This window comes from Pelodiscus sinensis, chromosome 5, assembly GCF_049634645.1.
Source record: "Pelodiscus sinensis isolate JC-2024 chromosome 5, ASM4963464v1, whole genome shotgun sequence".
Taxonomy (NCBI): domain Eukaryota; kingdom Metazoa; phylum Chordata; order Testudines; family Trionychidae; genus Pelodiscus; species Pelodiscus sinensis.
In genome coordinates, this window is record NC_134715.1 from 87,841,459 (window position 1) to 87,860,969 (window position 19,511).

A 19,511-nucleotide genomic window follows, 5' to 3' on the forward strand; every position below is an offset into this window, starting at 1 on the left:
TTCATAGACTGTCACTTCCCATTCTGTATGTGTGAAACTGATTGTTCCTTCTTAAGTGGAGCACTTTGCATTTGTCTTTATTAAACTTCATCCTGTTTACCTCCAACTATTTCTCCAATTTGTTCAGATCATTTTGAATTATGACCCTATCCTCCAGAGCAGTCGCAACCCCTCCCAGCTTGGTATCATCTGCAAACTTAGTATCATCTGAATAGAATGCCAGGCACTGGGTGGGTGGCAAGTACTGCGCAATGAGGTCAGGATCCTAGGGAAGAGCTAGGATTGCGGAACCTCCTGCAATGCTGAACTTCCTGGCTGCTACCTGACCCTGCACTGCACCCTAGACCTTGACCCTGCTGTTTTGCAGGGCCTGGTAGTTGCCTACAGCCCAAGCTTGCTGCATGGTAGCCAGGACTCTGGACCCTGAGCCTGTTGGGTAGTAGTCGGCAGCCTGACCTTTCCTCATGGGTAGGGGCCTCTCAGCCTTTAGTACAGAGCTGAACTGGGTTGCAGCTGTGTGCTAATTGGGCTATAGATTGAGAAGAGAGATAATAACGGAGGCTATATAAATACCTAAGATGTATGATTGTTGCCTCTTTTATATTTGACCCAACCTGTAGCCCAGTGGTTCCTTTCTGAATGCTAGTGATAAGTTGACTTGAAAACACATTGATGTGGATTTCCCCCAACTTTGCCCTTGGAGGCATGACTTCTCAACCACTATTCTCTCTAGGATAAGATGAATAGGGCATGGTTCACTCAGTTACTTGATATTGCATCTGATCTCGCAGAAGCAACATTAGTTCCTTTGAATGCTCTTAACTAATTTTTATCCTCCCTTGATCTGTGTGCAGCACTACAGCTCACAGAGCACGGAAGTGGTTTGTGTATTTACCTCAGTGCCGTAGTTCTGTGCCTGGCATTTTGCTGTAGCTAGACACAATAAGGCCCACGTTTTTAAAGAATAGTCAGTTCCGGCTCTTAAGTTACAGATGACGTACGTTGAACTGAGCTAATTCCTTGAATTAGCTTAGAAGACATGGTGTTATGCTTAAAAGAAGCACACGGGACCTTTTTCAGGGGGATAAGGCAACACACTGCATTTATTGATAATATAACAAAGTAGCGCACACACGCACACTGCTGATGGAATAGTTACCAGTCTATTGCTCGGCCCAACTTATTGGCCAGATAGGTCGAGTACAGGCTTGGGGTGGGGGAGGAGAGGGAGAAGGGAAGAATTTCTTGTCAGTCTGGACTGATGCTCCATGGTCTTAGCAGGATGAAAACCTGAAGAACCATACAAGACACCACATCCTTTATAGGATTTTCCTTCCATGCAAGTCTGTGTATTTTGCCTTGTCAGGCCTTAATCAGTCACTCAGCATCACAGTCAATCTTCCTACAACATATGCTTATTGGGAAGAAGTTGTTTTCTCAGTCATTTAATATCCATATGCTGACAATCCCTCAGGGGTGTTGCTTTTCCAGTGAGAGTTGTTATCTGTTCCCTACCAAGGGGTGTTTGCCACTATCTTCAAGATTCGTCAGTCTGTCCCGGTCCAATCTCTGTCTTCAAAGTGTTTAGCTTAATTGATGACTTTTCTGGTGCTGGACTGAGTGCCCGGCTCCTCCTTTGGCCTTCACACTTACCTCTTCTAAAACTTTCTCTTTCATACAAACGATACATTTACAGAATTGCAGCATGGAACAAAGGGGTACTTCTAGTCACTTTAACAAAGTTACAAAGTCTTTCAACATTATACTTCTTTCTGACCTTGCCTAATATTAACATCACTATGTATTACAATATTCCATCCCTTTGCTTTTACATCAGAACATGCTAACATCGAACAGAGCTGGAGCTAAGTTAACAAAGCTGCCTGGCCTGTCTGAGGCCTACATCTTGTGTTTAAGTTTAATCCAAACCTTTTGCTGTAACATACATTCATTATAACTAACTAACTTATTACTTACACAATTACAAGGCTACAGTGGCCTTGGGGAAGAATCTGATGGGACGATGCCCTCTCTTTGGGTACTGAGGTGGAAAGATTTTCCAATTACAGTATTACTTCTCCAAAAAAGGTAATCTCCATGGCCTTTCAAAGCTCTGCCCCTTTCTCTTTGTTCATTCTTATTGTGCTACTCTGTGTTCTATGGTCTGCTAGTAATGGCAGCCTCAGCTGCTCATTACTAAGCATCTAAAACATCTTCTACTCTTTTTATGCATGGAACATTCTTTCAGTTGATCTTTATGGTAACTTCCCATATTTTTTTCAGTTGTTGCTTCCAGATAACTCAGCTACAATTTTTGTGGGAAAGTAGCCTAATGTATGGTAGTTGGAAAGCAGGTCAGATAAGGTTGCTTATTTAATTTTATACAAATACACACAAACATTGTATCTCCTTTCCTCACATCTTTGAGTCAGTCTTTTTTTGAGCTGTGGTAGAAATGTAGTCGTGTTAGTCTGGTGCAGCTGAAACAAAAAACAGGACTGTGTAGCACTTTAAAGACTAACAAGATAGTTTAATAGGTGATGAGCTTTCGTGGGCCAAAGTGGGTCTGGCCCACGAAAGCTTATCACCTATTAAACCATCTTGTTAGTCTTTAAAGTGCTACACAGTCCTGGTGTGGTGTTTTTTGAGCTGTAAGCTATGCAGAGCAGACACAGAATCCTCCTATGTTTTTATAGTGCCTAACACAATAGGGTTTCTGGATGATACTATAATGTAAGTTAGTCTGTTGTCTTGAAAGTTCTAGGTAGAAAACTCTTTAACTTCCAATTGTAATGTGTTGTCATTATTCTTTTCCCCCTCCACTCTTCAGGAAGTTGAAAAGCAGTGCCGCTGTGGAAAGCATACTAAACGCATGCCATGTCATAAACCGTATCTGTGTGAGACGAAGTGTACTAAAATTCGTGATTGCCAGAAACACCAGTGTAAGAGAAAGGTCAGTGTTAATACACATTTTAACAATACACTTACAAAGTGATCATTAAAGTTCTAAGTTTTGTTTTTGTCCAATTTTATATTCTGCTTTTACAAATGTAGAAGTTTGCCGTTATTGTACTCTTAAGGTTTTTTTTAACATTAACATGCAATAAACCAAACATCCTTGTATTGTCCATGTAGAAATTATCCTGGGGAGTTTTGGGGACTTTTCGCAATCATGAATGTATTGAAAGAGATTTGAATTCATGCCATTTAGGACAAAGATTCTCAAACTGTTGCTGTTGGAGCTTGCATACATCTCTAACTGATCTGAAGTTTAAGCAAGTGTGGCGCTAAAGGGTTGTACTAGTGTTTGGTCATAAAAATCAGTTCAGGCAGTCCTGTTCTCAAAATTCTCCTTTCTTATATTTGCTATATGTAAATCTGAGGTCAAATTACATATGCATAGAAGCATAATTTCCAAATTTGTATGTACAAAGATCATTAACAGTTAGCCAAAAGTTCCAAGTAGCATTTGTCACAGTACAAATAACAATGGAAAATTAGACACCACCCTCTACAGAAACCCCCCTGACTCCTACAGTTACCTACATGCTTCCAGCTCCCATCCAGCACACACCATACGATCCATCATCTATAGCCAAGCCCTTCGATACAACCGCATCTGCTCTAATCCCACTGACAGAGACCAGAAACTTCAGGATTTCTACCAAGCATTTATAAACCTCAACTACCCACCTGGAGAAATAAAAAAGCAAATTGAAAGAGCCAGACGAATACCTAGAAACCATCTACTTCAAGACAGACCCAAGAAAACCAACAATAGAACACCACTTGTCATCACCTACAGCCCCCAACTTAAACCTGTCCAACACGTTATCAATAAACTACAGCCTATACTGGAACAGGATACTGAACTCCAAGAGGCTCTGGGAGACAGACCCATAGTCTCCTATAGACAACCACCTAACCTCAAGATGATTCTTACCAACAACCACAAAACATACCACACTGATACCAACCCTGGTACCTTCCCTTGCAACAAACCCCGTTGCCAGCTTTGTCCACATATCACTCTGCTGATACCATTATTGGACCTAATCAAGTGAGTTATAAGATCAAGAATACACATTCCTGCGCATCCAGAAATATAATTTATGCTATCATGTGCTGAAAGTGTCCGTCTGCTTTGTACATTGGACAAATGTCTCAGACACTTCGCCAAAGGATCAATGCCCACAAAACAGACATTAGACAGGATCACAAAGAAAAAAGTTTCTTGCCATTTCAACCAGAAAAGACACTGTCTCAACTACTTAATTACCTGCATCCTGCTTCAGAAGCCTTTTAAATCTGCACTTGAAAGGGAATTCTCTGAACTGTCATTCATGCTAAAATTCGACACTCTACGCGGGGGGCTCAGCAAAGACTCTGGGTATCTTACCCGTTACGAAGATAGCTTCCCTAATTATCACCTCTAATCCTGGCTTGTGCCGGGTCTGCAAGCTACCCCTGCTGCGATTCTGCAGTTGAAATGTAGTAAGAACCAGGTGGTCAGGTAGCCCAGCTCCTGTTGCATTTAAACTCCAGTGCCCCAGCCACGGTCGCTTCCAGACCCAGCACGAGCTGGGACTGAACTGGGCTGCCTGCCCAGCTGGAATAGTCTCGGCCTGTGGCCAGTGTGGGCCACCACGGATGGGCACTTCATGACAGCTCTCTCCTTCCTCCCCCCTGTGGCTTCCTCTGATAGAGGCAGCAGCATGGGAGAAAGGTAGCACAGTGAAGATGGTGCTGGGGAGAACTGACTTTTCAGCTGGCTCTCTTGTGCCCCGCCTCCTTCCCCCTCCCAGCACCAGCTTCTGCTTCTCCCTGCCTTGCTGCCTCTGATATAGAGGCAGTGGGAGGTGGGAAATGTGAGTGGTCAACTTGACTGATAAGCCAGGCTTATCGGTTAGTCGACTACTTGCGTACATCCCTAGATCTGTCCCAGCTGGTGGACATGCATCCCTCCCATGGCTGTGCCCACTGGAATGTAAGTGGCTCTGGAGAGGTGCTTCTCACCTGGCCCAAGCTGCTGCAATTGAGAGAAGGCTGGGTTAGTCCTCTTCCCGCGGCAGCCTGCATATTGAACCCGTCATCCCAGCCCTACCCCAGAGCATGATTTAAATGAAGCATGTACATGTTCATTTTTTTTCAAAACAAAAATTAAGGATCCAGCAACACTGTAAATCTTCTAGTGTCATTCATATTTGAAAAGAGCAAATATCATAAATGGAACCTGAGGGAGGCTGTAAGGGGTCTGAAATTCTATCTTTTCCTGTTCATTTTCTGTCTTTGTCCCCCTTAAGGATGTCCTTGAATGCACTAAGTGAACCATAGGAAGTTAGAGGAGAGAAGCAATCTTTATTTTTTCCCTTTTTGTAGCTTTCTGAGGACAGCCTTTTAGGCAATCCAGGATGGATTTGATTTAAATCACTAGTCAGGAAGACATGATTTAATCGTGGTTTTCTACATAAAAGTGCATTCTTGTTGGGGTTTATAACCTTAATACATATTCTTCACAACTCAGATGTAGGTTTCATTTTTAGAAGGTACGCACTATGCATTTTTAAACGGGTTTATTTTAAAAACTTTACATATTAGTTTTACAGCTATATCAGAAAATGAATGATTGGTTATTTAATTTACGAATGGTAACGAAGCCGGTATTTTTGAAGTCAGAGAGAGGTGAACTATTTCCAATTAAACCATTTAATCCATTAAAATTTAAAGGATTTTCTTGTCATGCTGTATTTGGAGGAGAACATCACCAGGCAGACATTTTAAATTATTTTATTTAACTAAAACAACATAATTAAGTATTCTGGTTTTTTTTTCCTTCAACAGCAAATATATAATATTTTAACAAGCATATGAATTTTTTTAATTTAGGTTCTCATTCAAGGTTTTGAAAATCAAGGTTTTTTTTGTTTGTTTTTTTTTAACTAAAATAGTTAAATGTAATTAAATCAACATGGAAAATGTAATGTTGGCTTCTGTAGCTAACTCAGCTATCTTCATCTTCATTTTCCTGTTTGTTCATAATCTGGAAAAGAAAAACAAGCTTTCCCACTTTTTCAGGTCTCAAACAATTTCTTAATTTGGAATGAATTAGTCCAAAGGAAGAAAATATTGTATCTACACCAGCAACATAAGCTTCTGCTGTTAAGTGAGATTATCACTTCAGCAGTCTCCGAATCCAAGTGCTTAAGTAACTTCTGCCAGTTCACTGGTATGACTTGCTTTAAAACATCATCAGAAAACATACATTTATTGAATGCTTCATCCTTAGCTCTGAAGTTTATTTTAGTTGGGATTACGGAGGGATGATTTCTGGATGCCCATGTCATAGCCAACTGCTCTTCTTCAGTAATTCAGGTTTGATTCTGGTACCGAGTATTGAGAATATTTGCAAGAAAATGAGCTGGAGATAGTGCTTGTCCATTCATTTTTTTTTAAATGGTTGTGATTTAACTCTGACATTTCATATTTCTCTCTTTAAGATCACACTCCGTTTCTTCCAAATTACAACAGCATCAGCGGTAAAAAAGCTGTTTCCCTGCGTTTTGTTCAAGGCTTACAGAAATAGGCTCCAGGGTAATTAGCATGTTCAACAGTTCTCTTAAGTGTAATGTTGAGAACTTTGTTTGCTACAGAGCCATCTATTTTTTCAGGATTTTGTTCACAAACTGTCATCATATTAGGCCTATTCTTCATATAGTGCTTAAAGTAGTCTACTACTGTGTTTCCTCACATGAATTGTGGGAGTTGGCTTAGTTCTTCCCACCTTTTTCAGAACAGCTGCTACAAAGTTATGGAACTGTTTTGCAATTTCAACATTAGCCTTGATTTCTGGAGCACTGAGGTCTTTGGCTAGGAAGTACATAAATGAGCACTGCAAATATATGTTGTTAGTTAGGGACTCTCTTCACTCCCTTCTAAATTTCTTCTCATCTTGGATATATTTGCAGCAATGTCTGTGACGAATCTGCATACTAGACATTTGAATTTTTTTCCATAGTTGGGTATAGATTTTACTGCTACTTCTTGTAAGTATTTTGCTGCATGTATGTTTCCTGATGCATCAGTTGTTTCTGAAAGGAAGACATTCCCTTTTTCTGCTGTCATACATGCACATAGGACAGGATCGTTGTGGACATTGCTCCACCCATAGAGACTCAGGTTAAAAAATTTTTCCCTCTAGATTTTTTTTTTTTAACATACTGCTCAATTTCTCTCATACAGTGCAACATCTTTTTTGTTGGGGAATTTTATCCTGGACTTAATGACTGAACCATGTTAATGAAATATGGGTTCTCAGTCATACAGAAAGGCAATTTTTTCATCAATTACCTCTTTTTGTAATCTGCTGGTTTTTCTCTCAAACTTATCTATGGTTGTTTCTGGTGATGGACATTTTTTTCTTTTTATATCTTTACATCTGATATACTATATTTTTGCTCAAACATGAGAATTCAAGAATAGTCCAGAAGGAAGACAGACAATCCTTAAGAAAGAAGTATGCAATAGAAAAGTTTACCAACATGAAGATGCTGCATGTTCTGACATGTTCCTTTCATCATCATTAATGCAGCTTCCTCCTAAGAAGGACACGTCTCATGATGTTGCTTCATTTGGGCAACCAGGCCTTGCGTTTCTTTGTTGCACTGTTTGCAATTTGCACACATGCCTTACCCACTGGTAGAGGAACATTAAAATATTCACAAATTGAGTATTTTATGGCCTGCTGCCATTATAGTGTTTCCTTTTGAATGAGAGAATGGTATGGTAGATCTGAAATCAGTGGTGGCTACCCTCAGAAAGACCTCAAGATTTCTGGAATACACTGCTCATACAGTGTCACTTTCTACTGCCTGTCCCTTTCTTCTCAGATTTGTCTCCAGACTTCTCCTTATCCAGATCTATTCTGCACCAATAATCTTCTATTTATTGAACTTTTTGAAACTGTGCAGTTTGAGAGAGGTAAGGGATTGACTATGTATACACACATTTGAAGAGGGACAATAGGGTTGAGGTCTTATTTCTTATCTCTGTATGTATATTTATGTAATACATTATTGCTGTTAGCAAGCATTTTATCTCTGGAGACACACATCCATTGGTTGAAAACTGCAAAACTAAGCATCTTTGATGGTATTTTCTAGACCAATGATAGGATATCATTTTTGATGGGTGAGGGGGGGGGACACTCCAAAATGTAGAAAAGTGGTCAAGGGCTGCACTCTTCCATGGTATTAATAGAGGAGGTGTAGAGTCTGGGATAGAGGTTGGGCACAGAAGGGAGCTTGGGGTAAGGATTGGGATGCAGAAGTGAGAATAGAGTCTGGGAGGGAGTTTGGGTGAAGGAGGCAGTTGTGACCTAGGGCAGGGAACTGGGGTGCAGGTTTTGGGATGTGACCTAGCATAGGAAGGGATTGTGATCTTGTGCAGGAGATTGGGGTGCCATAACTGGGAGGGAGTATGGGTGCATGTGGAGTAGAGGGGAGGGAGTGGGAGGCAGAGGATTGGGTAATGGAGAGACTGGGGTGTCCGAGGCAGGTTCTGGCTGAGAGACTCCAGCTAATAGCCAAACCTGCCTGCCTGCTTTCAAAGTTAAAGGCTTGCAGGGCTTAAAATGTTACTGCCTTCTCAGCCATGTGCTTGAGTGAGTAACTGAGCAAGAAGGCTGTGCTTCATGGCTGCCTGTTATTCAAACAGGGAGCTCCCGTTGGCCAGTTTCTGCCCAGAAAACAGTCAGTGGGATTGTGCTGGGGGCAGGAGCAGTGTCTGAATCTTTCTCCACCTTCCCCTCCAAACTCATGAAGAGAACATTCCCCACAACCGCATTTCTGAGCAGCATGTGGGCAAGCAGGGGAGCCTGCCTGGGGTTCCCTGCTGCTTCTGGGGGTTAGATCTGGTAGCTTGGCAGGCCAGATACAGCCTATTTTGCCCAGGTCTGTTCTAGACTGAGCACTGAGTCACACTGGGTAGATAGAAAAATTAATCTAAATCATCTAAGAAGCCTCTAGAATTCCAGATTGGAGTCCTAATCCATAAACTGTTGGAACTCATTTACAAAACTTTTCTTAAACATTACATGACTGTATTGTTTCATATTATAGAATTAGAATTTATAATACCTATTCCGTGATGAGAGATCTTTGAGCTATAATTATGTTAATTAAAATTCTTTAGGTTTTTTCCTAAAAAAGCATTTTATCAAATAATCCAATTTAAATGAAAAAATATTATTTTACATTTTTTTAATAATTGATTTTTATCCACCTTGAGGCAATCTCAGTGACTCAAACAAGCATTTTTAACTAAAATGACTAGATTGTCCATGTACTTTCAGTTGTGCAGGTGAATGTCTTGCTTAATTTTTGGTTTGTCACTTTTTAAAACTTTTAAGTTGCCACACTGAGATAAAGAAAATCGATTTTAGTTTTGACTGGCATACTCTTAAAGCATTTTAAAAATTGCAGTACACTGAAGAGAACAAAACTAAATCAGAATTGCCATCTTTTGGATGAGAAAAGTCCAACCTGCTTTTGCAAATACCTATCCCATCTGCCTTCTGTTGTTTTCCAAGTGCCTGAGGGAGGGGCTGCTGCCTTCTGCCCTGGAGTCCATTCACTTGTTCTTCTGGATATATGTGTAGTGAATAGAATACGTAGTGTTACACACCTGAGAATAAGCACATAAAATGGACCACAAATCACAGAAGCATGTAAACAGTATTCTCATTCTGTAGGCACAGAGATGGGGAAAAAGCTTAGAGAATGCTGGGCCAGACCAAGGCTAATTGCAGCCATCATCATGCAAACTGTATGGTAGTTGATTCTAAAATGACTTCACAACTCAGTCATGTGCAAAAGTATTCTAGAAATTCACATTAATTGGTGTGTGCGTTTTTAGTGGAAGGTCTATATCTTGTTAATGTATTGAAATGACATTTTAAAACAAATTTCCAGTGTACTTTTTTTCTAGTACGTTTTTATTACACATGCTCAGTTTCTATACTTCTGTCTCTTGTACAAATGACATTGGAAGAAAGTGGCATGTTGGAAATTCTAAAATAGCAAGTTCTGTGGAATGTTCTGTTTTTATTTTATAGTGTTGTTCTGGAAACTGTCCACCTTGTGATCAACTCTGCGGACGGACTTTAGGATGTAGAAATCACAAATGTCCTTCAGTTTGCCATAGAGGTGAGACCAAACTGAACATTTCTTGTTGAATTGATGCCTTTTTGTTGGAATGTTGTTTCTGTTGGCACTACAATATATAAGCAAGTTCTGATTTATCAAAATAGCACCATAGTCACATGGAAATGTTGATGTCATATGAGGACTCTCTAAAAGGGAAGAAGCCAGTATACCTGTAACCCATCAGCTGATCTCCTGTTGTGTTTGATTGTGGGGCAATTCAGCGTTTCCTGGGAAAGACAAAGAGGCTCTTTTTGGGAATAAGGTGGAATTGGCATAGGAGATAAGTGAAAAGGGCTGACTTGCTGGACTGTGATGTGGGCAGAAGAATTATGAGACAGTGTGAAATTCCATCGACTACTCGACTAGTCAGTTAACCGCAATTTAACATCCTTAATGTTACAGAGGCAGCATCGTGGGGGGAGGGAGCAGGTGGCTCCCTGGGAGCTGGTGAGTATAGGAAGCCAGCTTTTAAACCAGCTCCCGGCATGTACAGGAAGCCTGTGTATAACCATGCACATTAACCAATGAACCCAGGCTCGTTGGTTAACTGTGTACATGGTTACATTTTCACATCCTTAGTTCGTATGAGTCGCTGTCCTGTCAGCATAGCTTCCACTTCTTGCTGAGATGGATCACCTTCCCATCAGCATAGCACATCTTCACCAGACACCCCTATAGTGTAGACTTGCTCTCTGTCAGATGGTCATTCTTTGAGAAAATGTGAGATCTTTCAGTCTACTTTTCTTTCCTAATTTTAATATAATCATTTTGGGATTCATTTGGAATCAGAATATTCTGATTTATTAAATTCAAATTCCATAGTAATTTGGAATTTCAATTCAGAATCCAGAAAAAATGGTCTTGATTACTGGAAAAAACCTGAACTACAAGGGAGTTCAAGAGTCTAAAAAAAAAACAACCAGTGTGATAGTTCTCCAAGGCCAAATCCTGGTTTCCTTTAAAACTATTAAGATTCCAGAAGAATTACTATGAGAGTGCCGCTTCTTAAATCCCACTTTACTAGAAAGCATGATGATGATTTATCTCACACTACCTTTTGTTTTCAGGGGAGAGAAAGTGGGTCCCCTGGTGTAGTAATTTCTTTTTGCTATCTAAGACTTACCTTTACGATTTCAAAATGTTTGTCTGTAAAGGGCTTTAGGTTCAAAGAAACCCTCTATTTGGAAAAGCAGTCACTGAACACTATTATATAAATAGGGTGGTTCTTAGAATTATAGAATTGGAAGGGATCTCAAGAGGTCATGGAGTCCATTCCCCTGCCCTCATGGCAGGACCAAGCACTGTCTAGACTAGTGGTCCCCAACGCAGTGCCTGCGGGCGCGAGGGCGCTCACTGGGGCTTTTATGCACGCCCACCTACTGACCAGGGCCGGCCCGAGCCATTCCTGCACCAAGGGTGCGCAGTGCCACCCCCAGACAAGTGGCACATGCGCGGCTGCCGCCCTGGGCACGTGGCATATGCACGGTGCCACCCCTGGGCGTGCGGCACATTTGGGGCTGCCGGGCACAGGGCCACACAAGGTTGGGGACCACTGGTCTAGACCATCCCGGATAGGTGTCTTTGTAGGTCTGAATCTGCTAGCCTTGCTGTTTGGAAGCACAGGACCTACAGTGAAGACTTGGTCTCTCAAGTGAAAAGGGTACTGATCCCTCAATTGGAGAGAACTGGGGTTATGCAGCACTTTTTATATCATTACTCTGCTCTGTTGTATTAAGAGGCTGGACCATTTCTAAAAAGAAGCAGATTATTTCCTCTAGAACCATGGTCCCCAACCCGGTGCCCACAGGCGCCATGGTGCCCGCCGGGCCCTTTACATGCGCCCGCGGTGCAATCTGGGCTGGCCCCGCCCCCGCCCCCGGGAGTGCAGCAGGTGCCAGCCCCGGGCGCATGGCCGGCTCTGGGTGCGCCACGCGTGCCCGTGCCAACCCTGACCCCCGCCCCCAGGTGCGCAGCGCGTGCGCTGGCCCTGGCCCCGGCCCCTGCACATGCCCTTGCTGGCCCTGGCGCGGCCCCGGCGCGCGGAACCTGGGCAGCCCCTGCCCGGGATCGCAGCACATGCCGGTGCTGACCTTGGGCGTGTGGCGCATGCTTGGCCCTGCCCCCAGTCACGTGGCCTGTGAGCGGCCCCGCCCCCAGGTGCCCGGCAGCCCCAAAACGTTGGGGACCACTGCTCTAGAATCTTGCATGGGCAGTCCAGTATTTTGGGATGTATGCAGATCTGGTATCAGAAAATAATTTTTTGGCTCAATTCTCTCTTGCTGCTGCTCCTTAAGCAATTTAACAGCAATATAAAAGTTCTCATTTGTTGTAAGCTGGTGATTATTTTCTGGGAGCTTTATTCTTTTTCTCTCAACTTTTTTAATTTGGGAGACTTTTATCTGTTTCTCGAGAATAGGAACATTCTCCCCCCCCCCCCAACTTGATTATAATTTCAATATATAAATGTTGTAAAATTCCCATATCTTAACTCCATAATAGTTAGAATTGTCTTATTTTAAGCATTGTCCTTGATACATTAAGAGCATCAAGAGTGTTGTAATGTCTTCTGTAAGTTTATAATTGCTACACTTAATCATTAGATATATACTCCTACACTAAATTTTATACATCAAAAATCTCTAAATGGTGTTAGTAAAAATATCATCTCATATAATATTCAACTTGATATATATCCAAAATGGTCTACTTTATTACAAAAAGCCTTTGAACTCCTTAACTTTTCAAAGAAATGTCATTAAAATAAGGTTTGTCCTTGAAGTATTACTATTCCCTGCCTGGCTAAAATACTTGTTGTTAATTTACAAACTTGAGAATGTTGTGACATTACTTCTTAAATTATTTCATTTCTTTGCACATTAAGAGATGTATTAATGGCTACTATGGGACCATAATGTTTGCTGAAATATAAGAAATTCTCAATTGATTTTGGAGATGTTTAGTTTTCAGGCAGTATGGTTTATGGGCTCACTTTACTGTGTAAACTTCAATCTGGAAAGAAAGAATGGGAGATCACTCATTTAGGGTTTGGAATGTGTGGGGATTTTAAACTGTTTTTGTTTTGTTCCCTCACTACCGTGCATTTTTGTTTGAAGATAAAAAGATAAAAATCACATAGTTAGAAAACTGTTAATTCAGGATGCAGGAAAAGGTAATAGAATTGTGTTCAAATTTTTCAATTGAAAATAACATTGCACTAAAATCAGGCCTTCAAGTTTTAATGCAAAAATACATGATTCAAATGCATCCTTACCCAACAAATAAAATGTAAAAGAATGTCAAAGTCTATTTCGCTTCAGTCCTCACTAAAAAAGGTTGGTTGTGTGTGTGACCAAATAACACAATATGTATAAACAAGGGGAAGGAAAGGTAAGCCAAGACAGGGAAAGGGGGAAGAAAAGCTAAAGCATATTTAGATAAGGTAGATTCATTCAAGTTGGTGGAGCCTGATAAATTGATCCTACAGTAGTTAGAAATTAGCGGAAGCAATCTTGGAATCATTAATGATTATCTTTGAGAACTCATGGAGAACAGATGAGTTCCGAAAGAACTGGAGGAGGATGACTATACTACCAATCTTTAAAAGGGGAAACAATGGAGACCTGGAAAGAGAGACTTATAAGACCTGTGATATCTGGAAAATTCTGGAGCAAATTAAGTCAGTTTTCTAGCACTGGCAAGAGATGTTGTATTAAAGGAGTGATTCCTCATGAGTATTTTTTTGTTCTTTCCTTCATTTTTCCGCTATATCCCCTAAAGCATGTTATTTCTCCCTAATAAGTGAAAATCAAAGTTTACACATTTAATTATGAAAACATTGTAGTGCTGAATCCAAGAGTAACTGTAGAGTTAATACTCTTGATGCTCTGTGCACTGAAAGAGGGAGGAACACTGACCTTGGGAATACTACAATTTTAATGAGTGCAAGATAGATAAGAAAATGCTGCAAACCCTGGCAAAATAGTTTTTATGCATTATCTTGGTACTTTTTGTTGACAGCAGTGATGTCCTTCCCAAAGGAAATAGCATTGGTCCATTTCATCACTAACTTGATTGTGTCAGTTTCTGCTGCTGATAGAGTAGTTCCAGCATATTTTGCATGCAAAATGGCTGTCACCCGATTGTCACGTAAAGGTGCATTTGCCAGCTGAAAAGTGATAGAAATAGGCAGAGAATATTAATGACTCTCTAAGTATATATTAAATTAGGAATGTAAGCGACTAGTCGACTATCCGATAAGTATAAGCATAACAGATAGTTGAGTAGTAACTCAACTAGCCCTTTCCCCTGCCTTGCTGCCTGATATAGGCAACAAGGGGCTGAGGAGCAGAAGCTGGTTTTCCCCCAGCACTGTCTCTGTGGGGGGCAGAGGAGGTAGAGGTATTGTGGGGGACTGGCCATGAGCCGGTCACAGGCGCCATGCCTCTATTTCTTAAATGTATTAAGAGACGGCATACATTTTCTATATTTATGTACACTCACACCCCTCATTGACAATTGGACTTTCGCATGTCTTTTTGGGCACTTTGTGCTGTTGGTGAGAAGAATCCTGATTCTAGAAGTATTGCATCTCAGATACTATTGAGATAGCCAGGATTATCCACAAATTTATATCTCCATTAATGGTTTTGAACTATACATTTTTTCATAAAATTAACAAAAAAAAAATAGGGTTACAGATATTCAGGTGAAAACCTGCACTTTTCCATCTATATCTGCTGTCGTATGCAATTAATGTCAAGAGTGGCATACTCAATAACATTTAACATTTCGTATTTGATAAATGAGTGGAAGAATCATAATATTATTTTACCCTTCTTGAGCTCTACCTTTTTATTTCTAAAATATGTTTCCTAATACAAATAATTTTAAAAGGAAGAAGACTTATTAGGTGCATTTTATCAGCCTCTGTGCAGTTAAGTGACACATTTGCATTTTTGTCAAGTATGATAAAAGCTCCAAAATGGCATCTTATAAATGTCAGAAATCTGATTTTTCTTTGTTGACCTTTCAGAAATTGATGAAAGGCTATAATATGTCTTCACATTCATGATTGTGTGAAATAGAAATAGAATTGCTTAAGTGCCATTTCCTCAGGGTGACTTCTCTTGCACCGATAATACTGCTTTGCATTTTAAATCTACAAATTGAACTTTCCTTTCTTGGATAATGGTAATATCACTATAGAACAGTCAAACTTAATGTTTGTTTGAAAAGTCTGAAATTGCCCCTGCAAATTGGTTCTTGACACTTTGACTCAAGATGCAAATGTAATGTCTGTATGTTCTTCGGACAATGCAGAGTAGACAAACTAGTACAAAAGGGTTTCCAAATTCAAAATTGTTATAATTAATGTTTTTAGAAGCAATGAAATATTTTTACCATCACTCTCTTAATGTATTTGTTTTAGGTAGTTGCTATCCATGTCCAGAGACAGTAGATGTGTTGTGCAGTTGTGGTAAAACTATTCTCAAAGTACCATGTGGCAGAGAACGTAGCACCAAGCCTCCGAAATGCAAAGAGCTTTGCAGGTTGGTACAGAAACTTGGGCACACACATTGGTTTCTAGTTCTTTGGATGACTTGAAGAATTTGAATGCATTTAAATGCTTGCATGCTACTATTTCTCTGACAGAAGCATTATGTCAGATTTATTATGTAAGACTTGTCTTTTCAGGGTCCTCTGTATATTCCACTGTATAAGGTAATTGCAGCAATGTCCCTTCCACTCAGATTCCCCTTTTAGTAGACTGACTTTGGTTTTTTTGTTTGTTTGTTTTTGTCCTCAGAGGACTGTATCACTTTGGAACTCAAGAATTTTTGTTAACTGGTCAAAGCAGTTGGCGATGTTGAAGACTAAAGGCCTACATTGTTTTCATTTTTACAATTGAAGTATGGTTTTACTGGCTTATGCTTGCACTATTAAAAATCTTTTCATTTGCCAATGGAACTGGCTTTTAAAATACACTAGAATCCATGGCCTTTGGGAATAGGAAAGATAAAACTTGCACTGAAATCCATAGAACTATTTATTTATTTATTCATTCATTCATTCATTCTTTTTAGTGTGTTCATTTTAAAGTGTAATAGCTTGATGGACTTTTGTGTAGCATAGGACTAGAAACCATTTAGTCAACAGTCTTTAAATGTCCAAGAAAAAATCAGTTTTAATAATTGAGTGTATATAGTTTAAATGATGGTTTAATGGTTCTTTTGAATTAAAAGATCCAGATGATTTACTATCTTAAAATAAAGTTAAATAAATCAAATTAAAGAGAAATTATTTGTTTGCATTATTTTCTTTTCTTCCATTGTGGAACAGTCAAGGACATAACATCATGGCTTTACCTCCGAGGCAAACAATGGCAAACATTAAATAAGGTCCAAGTCCTGTCATCTTAAGAAGTGTATTTCTGCAGGAGAGTTAGAGAATGAGATTTAAGTATATAAGGGAGTGTCTTTTCTAATATAAGGAGAGGGAGATGTAGGATGGGAGAAGAGGACAATGACAAAGTTGCCAGTGAACAACTTTCTTTTGTACATTCATCTTTTGGCACCTCAGCAGGAAGGGACAGTCAGACACACAGCAGACTTACTAACAGTATTGTAAAGAAGATATCTGAACTTTATTACCATGTGGAGAGCTGTATCTAAAGAAAGCATTCTCTGATATGGACTGAGCCAGATGGATAGCACTTTGCCACTTCTGGAAAACACTGTGCTGCTGCCTTAGAAACCTTTGAAAATGAGGTTTCAACTCTGTCTAGGGAGTGGCTATGATTAGCAGGCTGACCTTTTGACCCGGTTGGGTGTTTTAGTTGCTCATGGGCAATCAAGATGCTTTCTGTTGGTGGTGGATTTGATAGTTCTCAACACAATCACCATATATCACTGAATGCTTGGCTGTGTCTACATTACATCCCTTTTCTAGAAAGAGGGATGTAAATTAGACACTTGGAAATTGCAAATGAAGCTGGGATTTAAATTTCCCGTGATTCATTTGCATAATGATGGCCACAGTTTTTTTCAAAACTGGGCTTTTTGAAAGAAAAACAGCAGTTTAGACGGGGATCGATCAAAAAGAAAAACCCTTTTTCAAAAGATCCTGTACTCCTTTTTTGAAAAAGGGTTTCATTTTTGATCAATCCCGGTCTAAACTGCTGTTGGATCCGCACTTACGAACGGGGCTTTCTTGCCCCGGAGCTCGCAGGCAGCGGGACCGCCCAGAGCGCAGCGGTCCCGCCACCTTGACCTCCGGGGCGAGAAAAGCTGCTCCGGGTGTCCCTGGTCTGCTGGGGACCGTCTCCAGCAGACCAGGGACACCGGGAGCAAAGCCGCGGAGCACGCGGGCAGCGGACAGCCCAGACGCGCCGCCGCTGTCCCGCTGCCGGCGTGTTCCACGGCTTTGCTCCCGGTCTCCCTGGTCTGCTGGAGACCAACAGACCAGGGAGACGGGGAGAAAAGCGGAGCAAAGCCGCGGAGGACCCGGACAGCTAGTACGCCCACCTCCCCTCCCCGCAGTCCAGGGTTTTCTCCGAACGCCTGTGGTAGAGCAGCTGGGGCGCCGCTGGTTGGTCCCGCAGCGCCGCTCTGGGCGCTACTGGACCAACCCGGCAGCACCCCAGCTGCTCTGCCCCAGGAGTCCTGATTCAGCCGCTGCTGGTCAGTTTCAGCAGCGGCTGAATCAGGAAGCCTGGGGCAGAGCACACCAGCTGCTCTGCCCCAGGTGTCCCCAAGTCAGCCGCTGCTGAAACTGACCAGCGCTGACTACAGGAAGCCCGAGACAGAGTAGCTCTGCCCCAGGCTTCCTGGAATCAGCCGCTGATCAGTTTCAGCAGCAGCTGACTTGGGGACGCCTGGGGTTCTTAAGTAGAATCTGTATGTAAGTCGGAACTGGCGTCCAGATTCAGCCTGTTGAAACTGATCAGAGGCTGATTCCAGGAAGCCCGGGGCAGAGCAACTCTGCCTCAGGCTTCCTGTAGTCAGCTGCTGGTCATTTTCAGCAGCGGCTGAATCTGGATGCCAGTTCTGACTGACTTACAGATTCAACTTAGGGACTGTAGGTTTGTTATTATCTTGTACGTAACCCGGGGACTGCCTGTACATCCCTTTTTTGAGAAAAGGGATGTAATCTAGACACAGCCCTTATTAATGAGACAATGTTAACCTATTTTTCTGGGGAATGAAGTCTGTCTTTCTGGGAAAACTGGAATTGATTGAGTGGGGAAAATGGTAGTTTGATATGATTTGAAGGTTGACCCAGTCTGCCAGCAGGCTTATTAGTACCTGAAACCAGAGGCATCTGTCTCACCAGCAGACTAAAAATAGTATCTATGATTTGTCCTGCTTTACCTTTTTAAGCACTGGTGGTGCAGTAGGTAGGAGTAAGATTGGAAGGAGCAGCGTCTTGGCTCTTGGCCTGATCTTTAGACCAAAGTACTAACATATTTGCACCAGAGCCTGAATGTGCAGAGAGAAAGGAAAATAGATCAGTTTACTCTGTAACAGTCAATCATTGAGATTTCAGGATGCAGCATATTTGCTTAAAGTTGAGGATATTGAAATATCGTTCACTGATGATTTCAGCTGAACTGACCTTCCAATTTTCCCCACTAGTAGACTTCCTAGAGTGACAAGAAAGAAGTAAGACTCTGCCCAGATGCAGGAGAGGGATGTGCACTTGATCGCTGTTTGCTTAGTCTAGTTGCCAGGCTGCATCAGAAGGTACCTGTGAAAGTACAGTACCTTTTGTGTCTGAAGGGCTAAGATGGTCTGAGGCTCAAGTCAACTGATGATTAGTCTGTTTGGGAAGGGACTAAGTCTGCTGGTATGGGGGAATGCTGGTGCAAGTCATATCCTGGGATTGATATCCATGGTAAGAAACTAGAAGAGGTTAGCAAAAGAAGGACCTGCCCTGTTATGGGGTAAGTTAGAACATCTGAAAAGAAAGAAGACCTAACTGGTTTAAAAAAAAAAGAAAAAAAAAAAGGAATTACTTGAAGAAAGAAGTAGAGTGCTATTGGACCAGAGGGAAGTATTGTAGATGTTCAGTGTAGCTCACCGCAGGCAACAAAGTGGTTCAGAAGGCAAAGAAAGGCTTTGACCATAGTATTTCATGTCTTGACCTATTAGAGTAGACTGCTAAAACCTATCTGGAGAAATGTGGCCTTTTGTCAAGTCACAGGATCATGAGGACCTGAAAGAAGCGCATATGAATTGTCCTGATTGATTAGGAAGGCCTGGGATGCATGGTACTACAGAACCTTGTCCCATGACCACTTCAACAGGGCTT

The 19,511-nt window shown here is 41.3% G+C and overlaps 1 protein-coding gene across 1 annotated transcript in view; it reads left to right on the forward strand.

Annotated features, from left to right (window-relative positions):
- NFXL1 (nuclear transcription factor, X-box binding like 1) overlaps positions 1-19,511 on the forward strand; it is a 104,442-nt gene that overhangs the window by 21,596 nt on the left and 63,335 nt on the right. Inside the window, exons 10-12 of the mRNA XM_075930466.1 lie at positions 2,831-2,953; positions 10,112-10,202; positions 15,631-15,751. Of these exons, the coding sequence (XP_075786581.1) occupies positions 2,831-2,953; positions 10,112-10,202; positions 15,631-15,751 (335 nt within the window). The remainder of the gene's footprint in view (positions 1-2,830; positions 2,954-10,111; positions 10,203-15,630; positions 15,752-19,511) is intronic.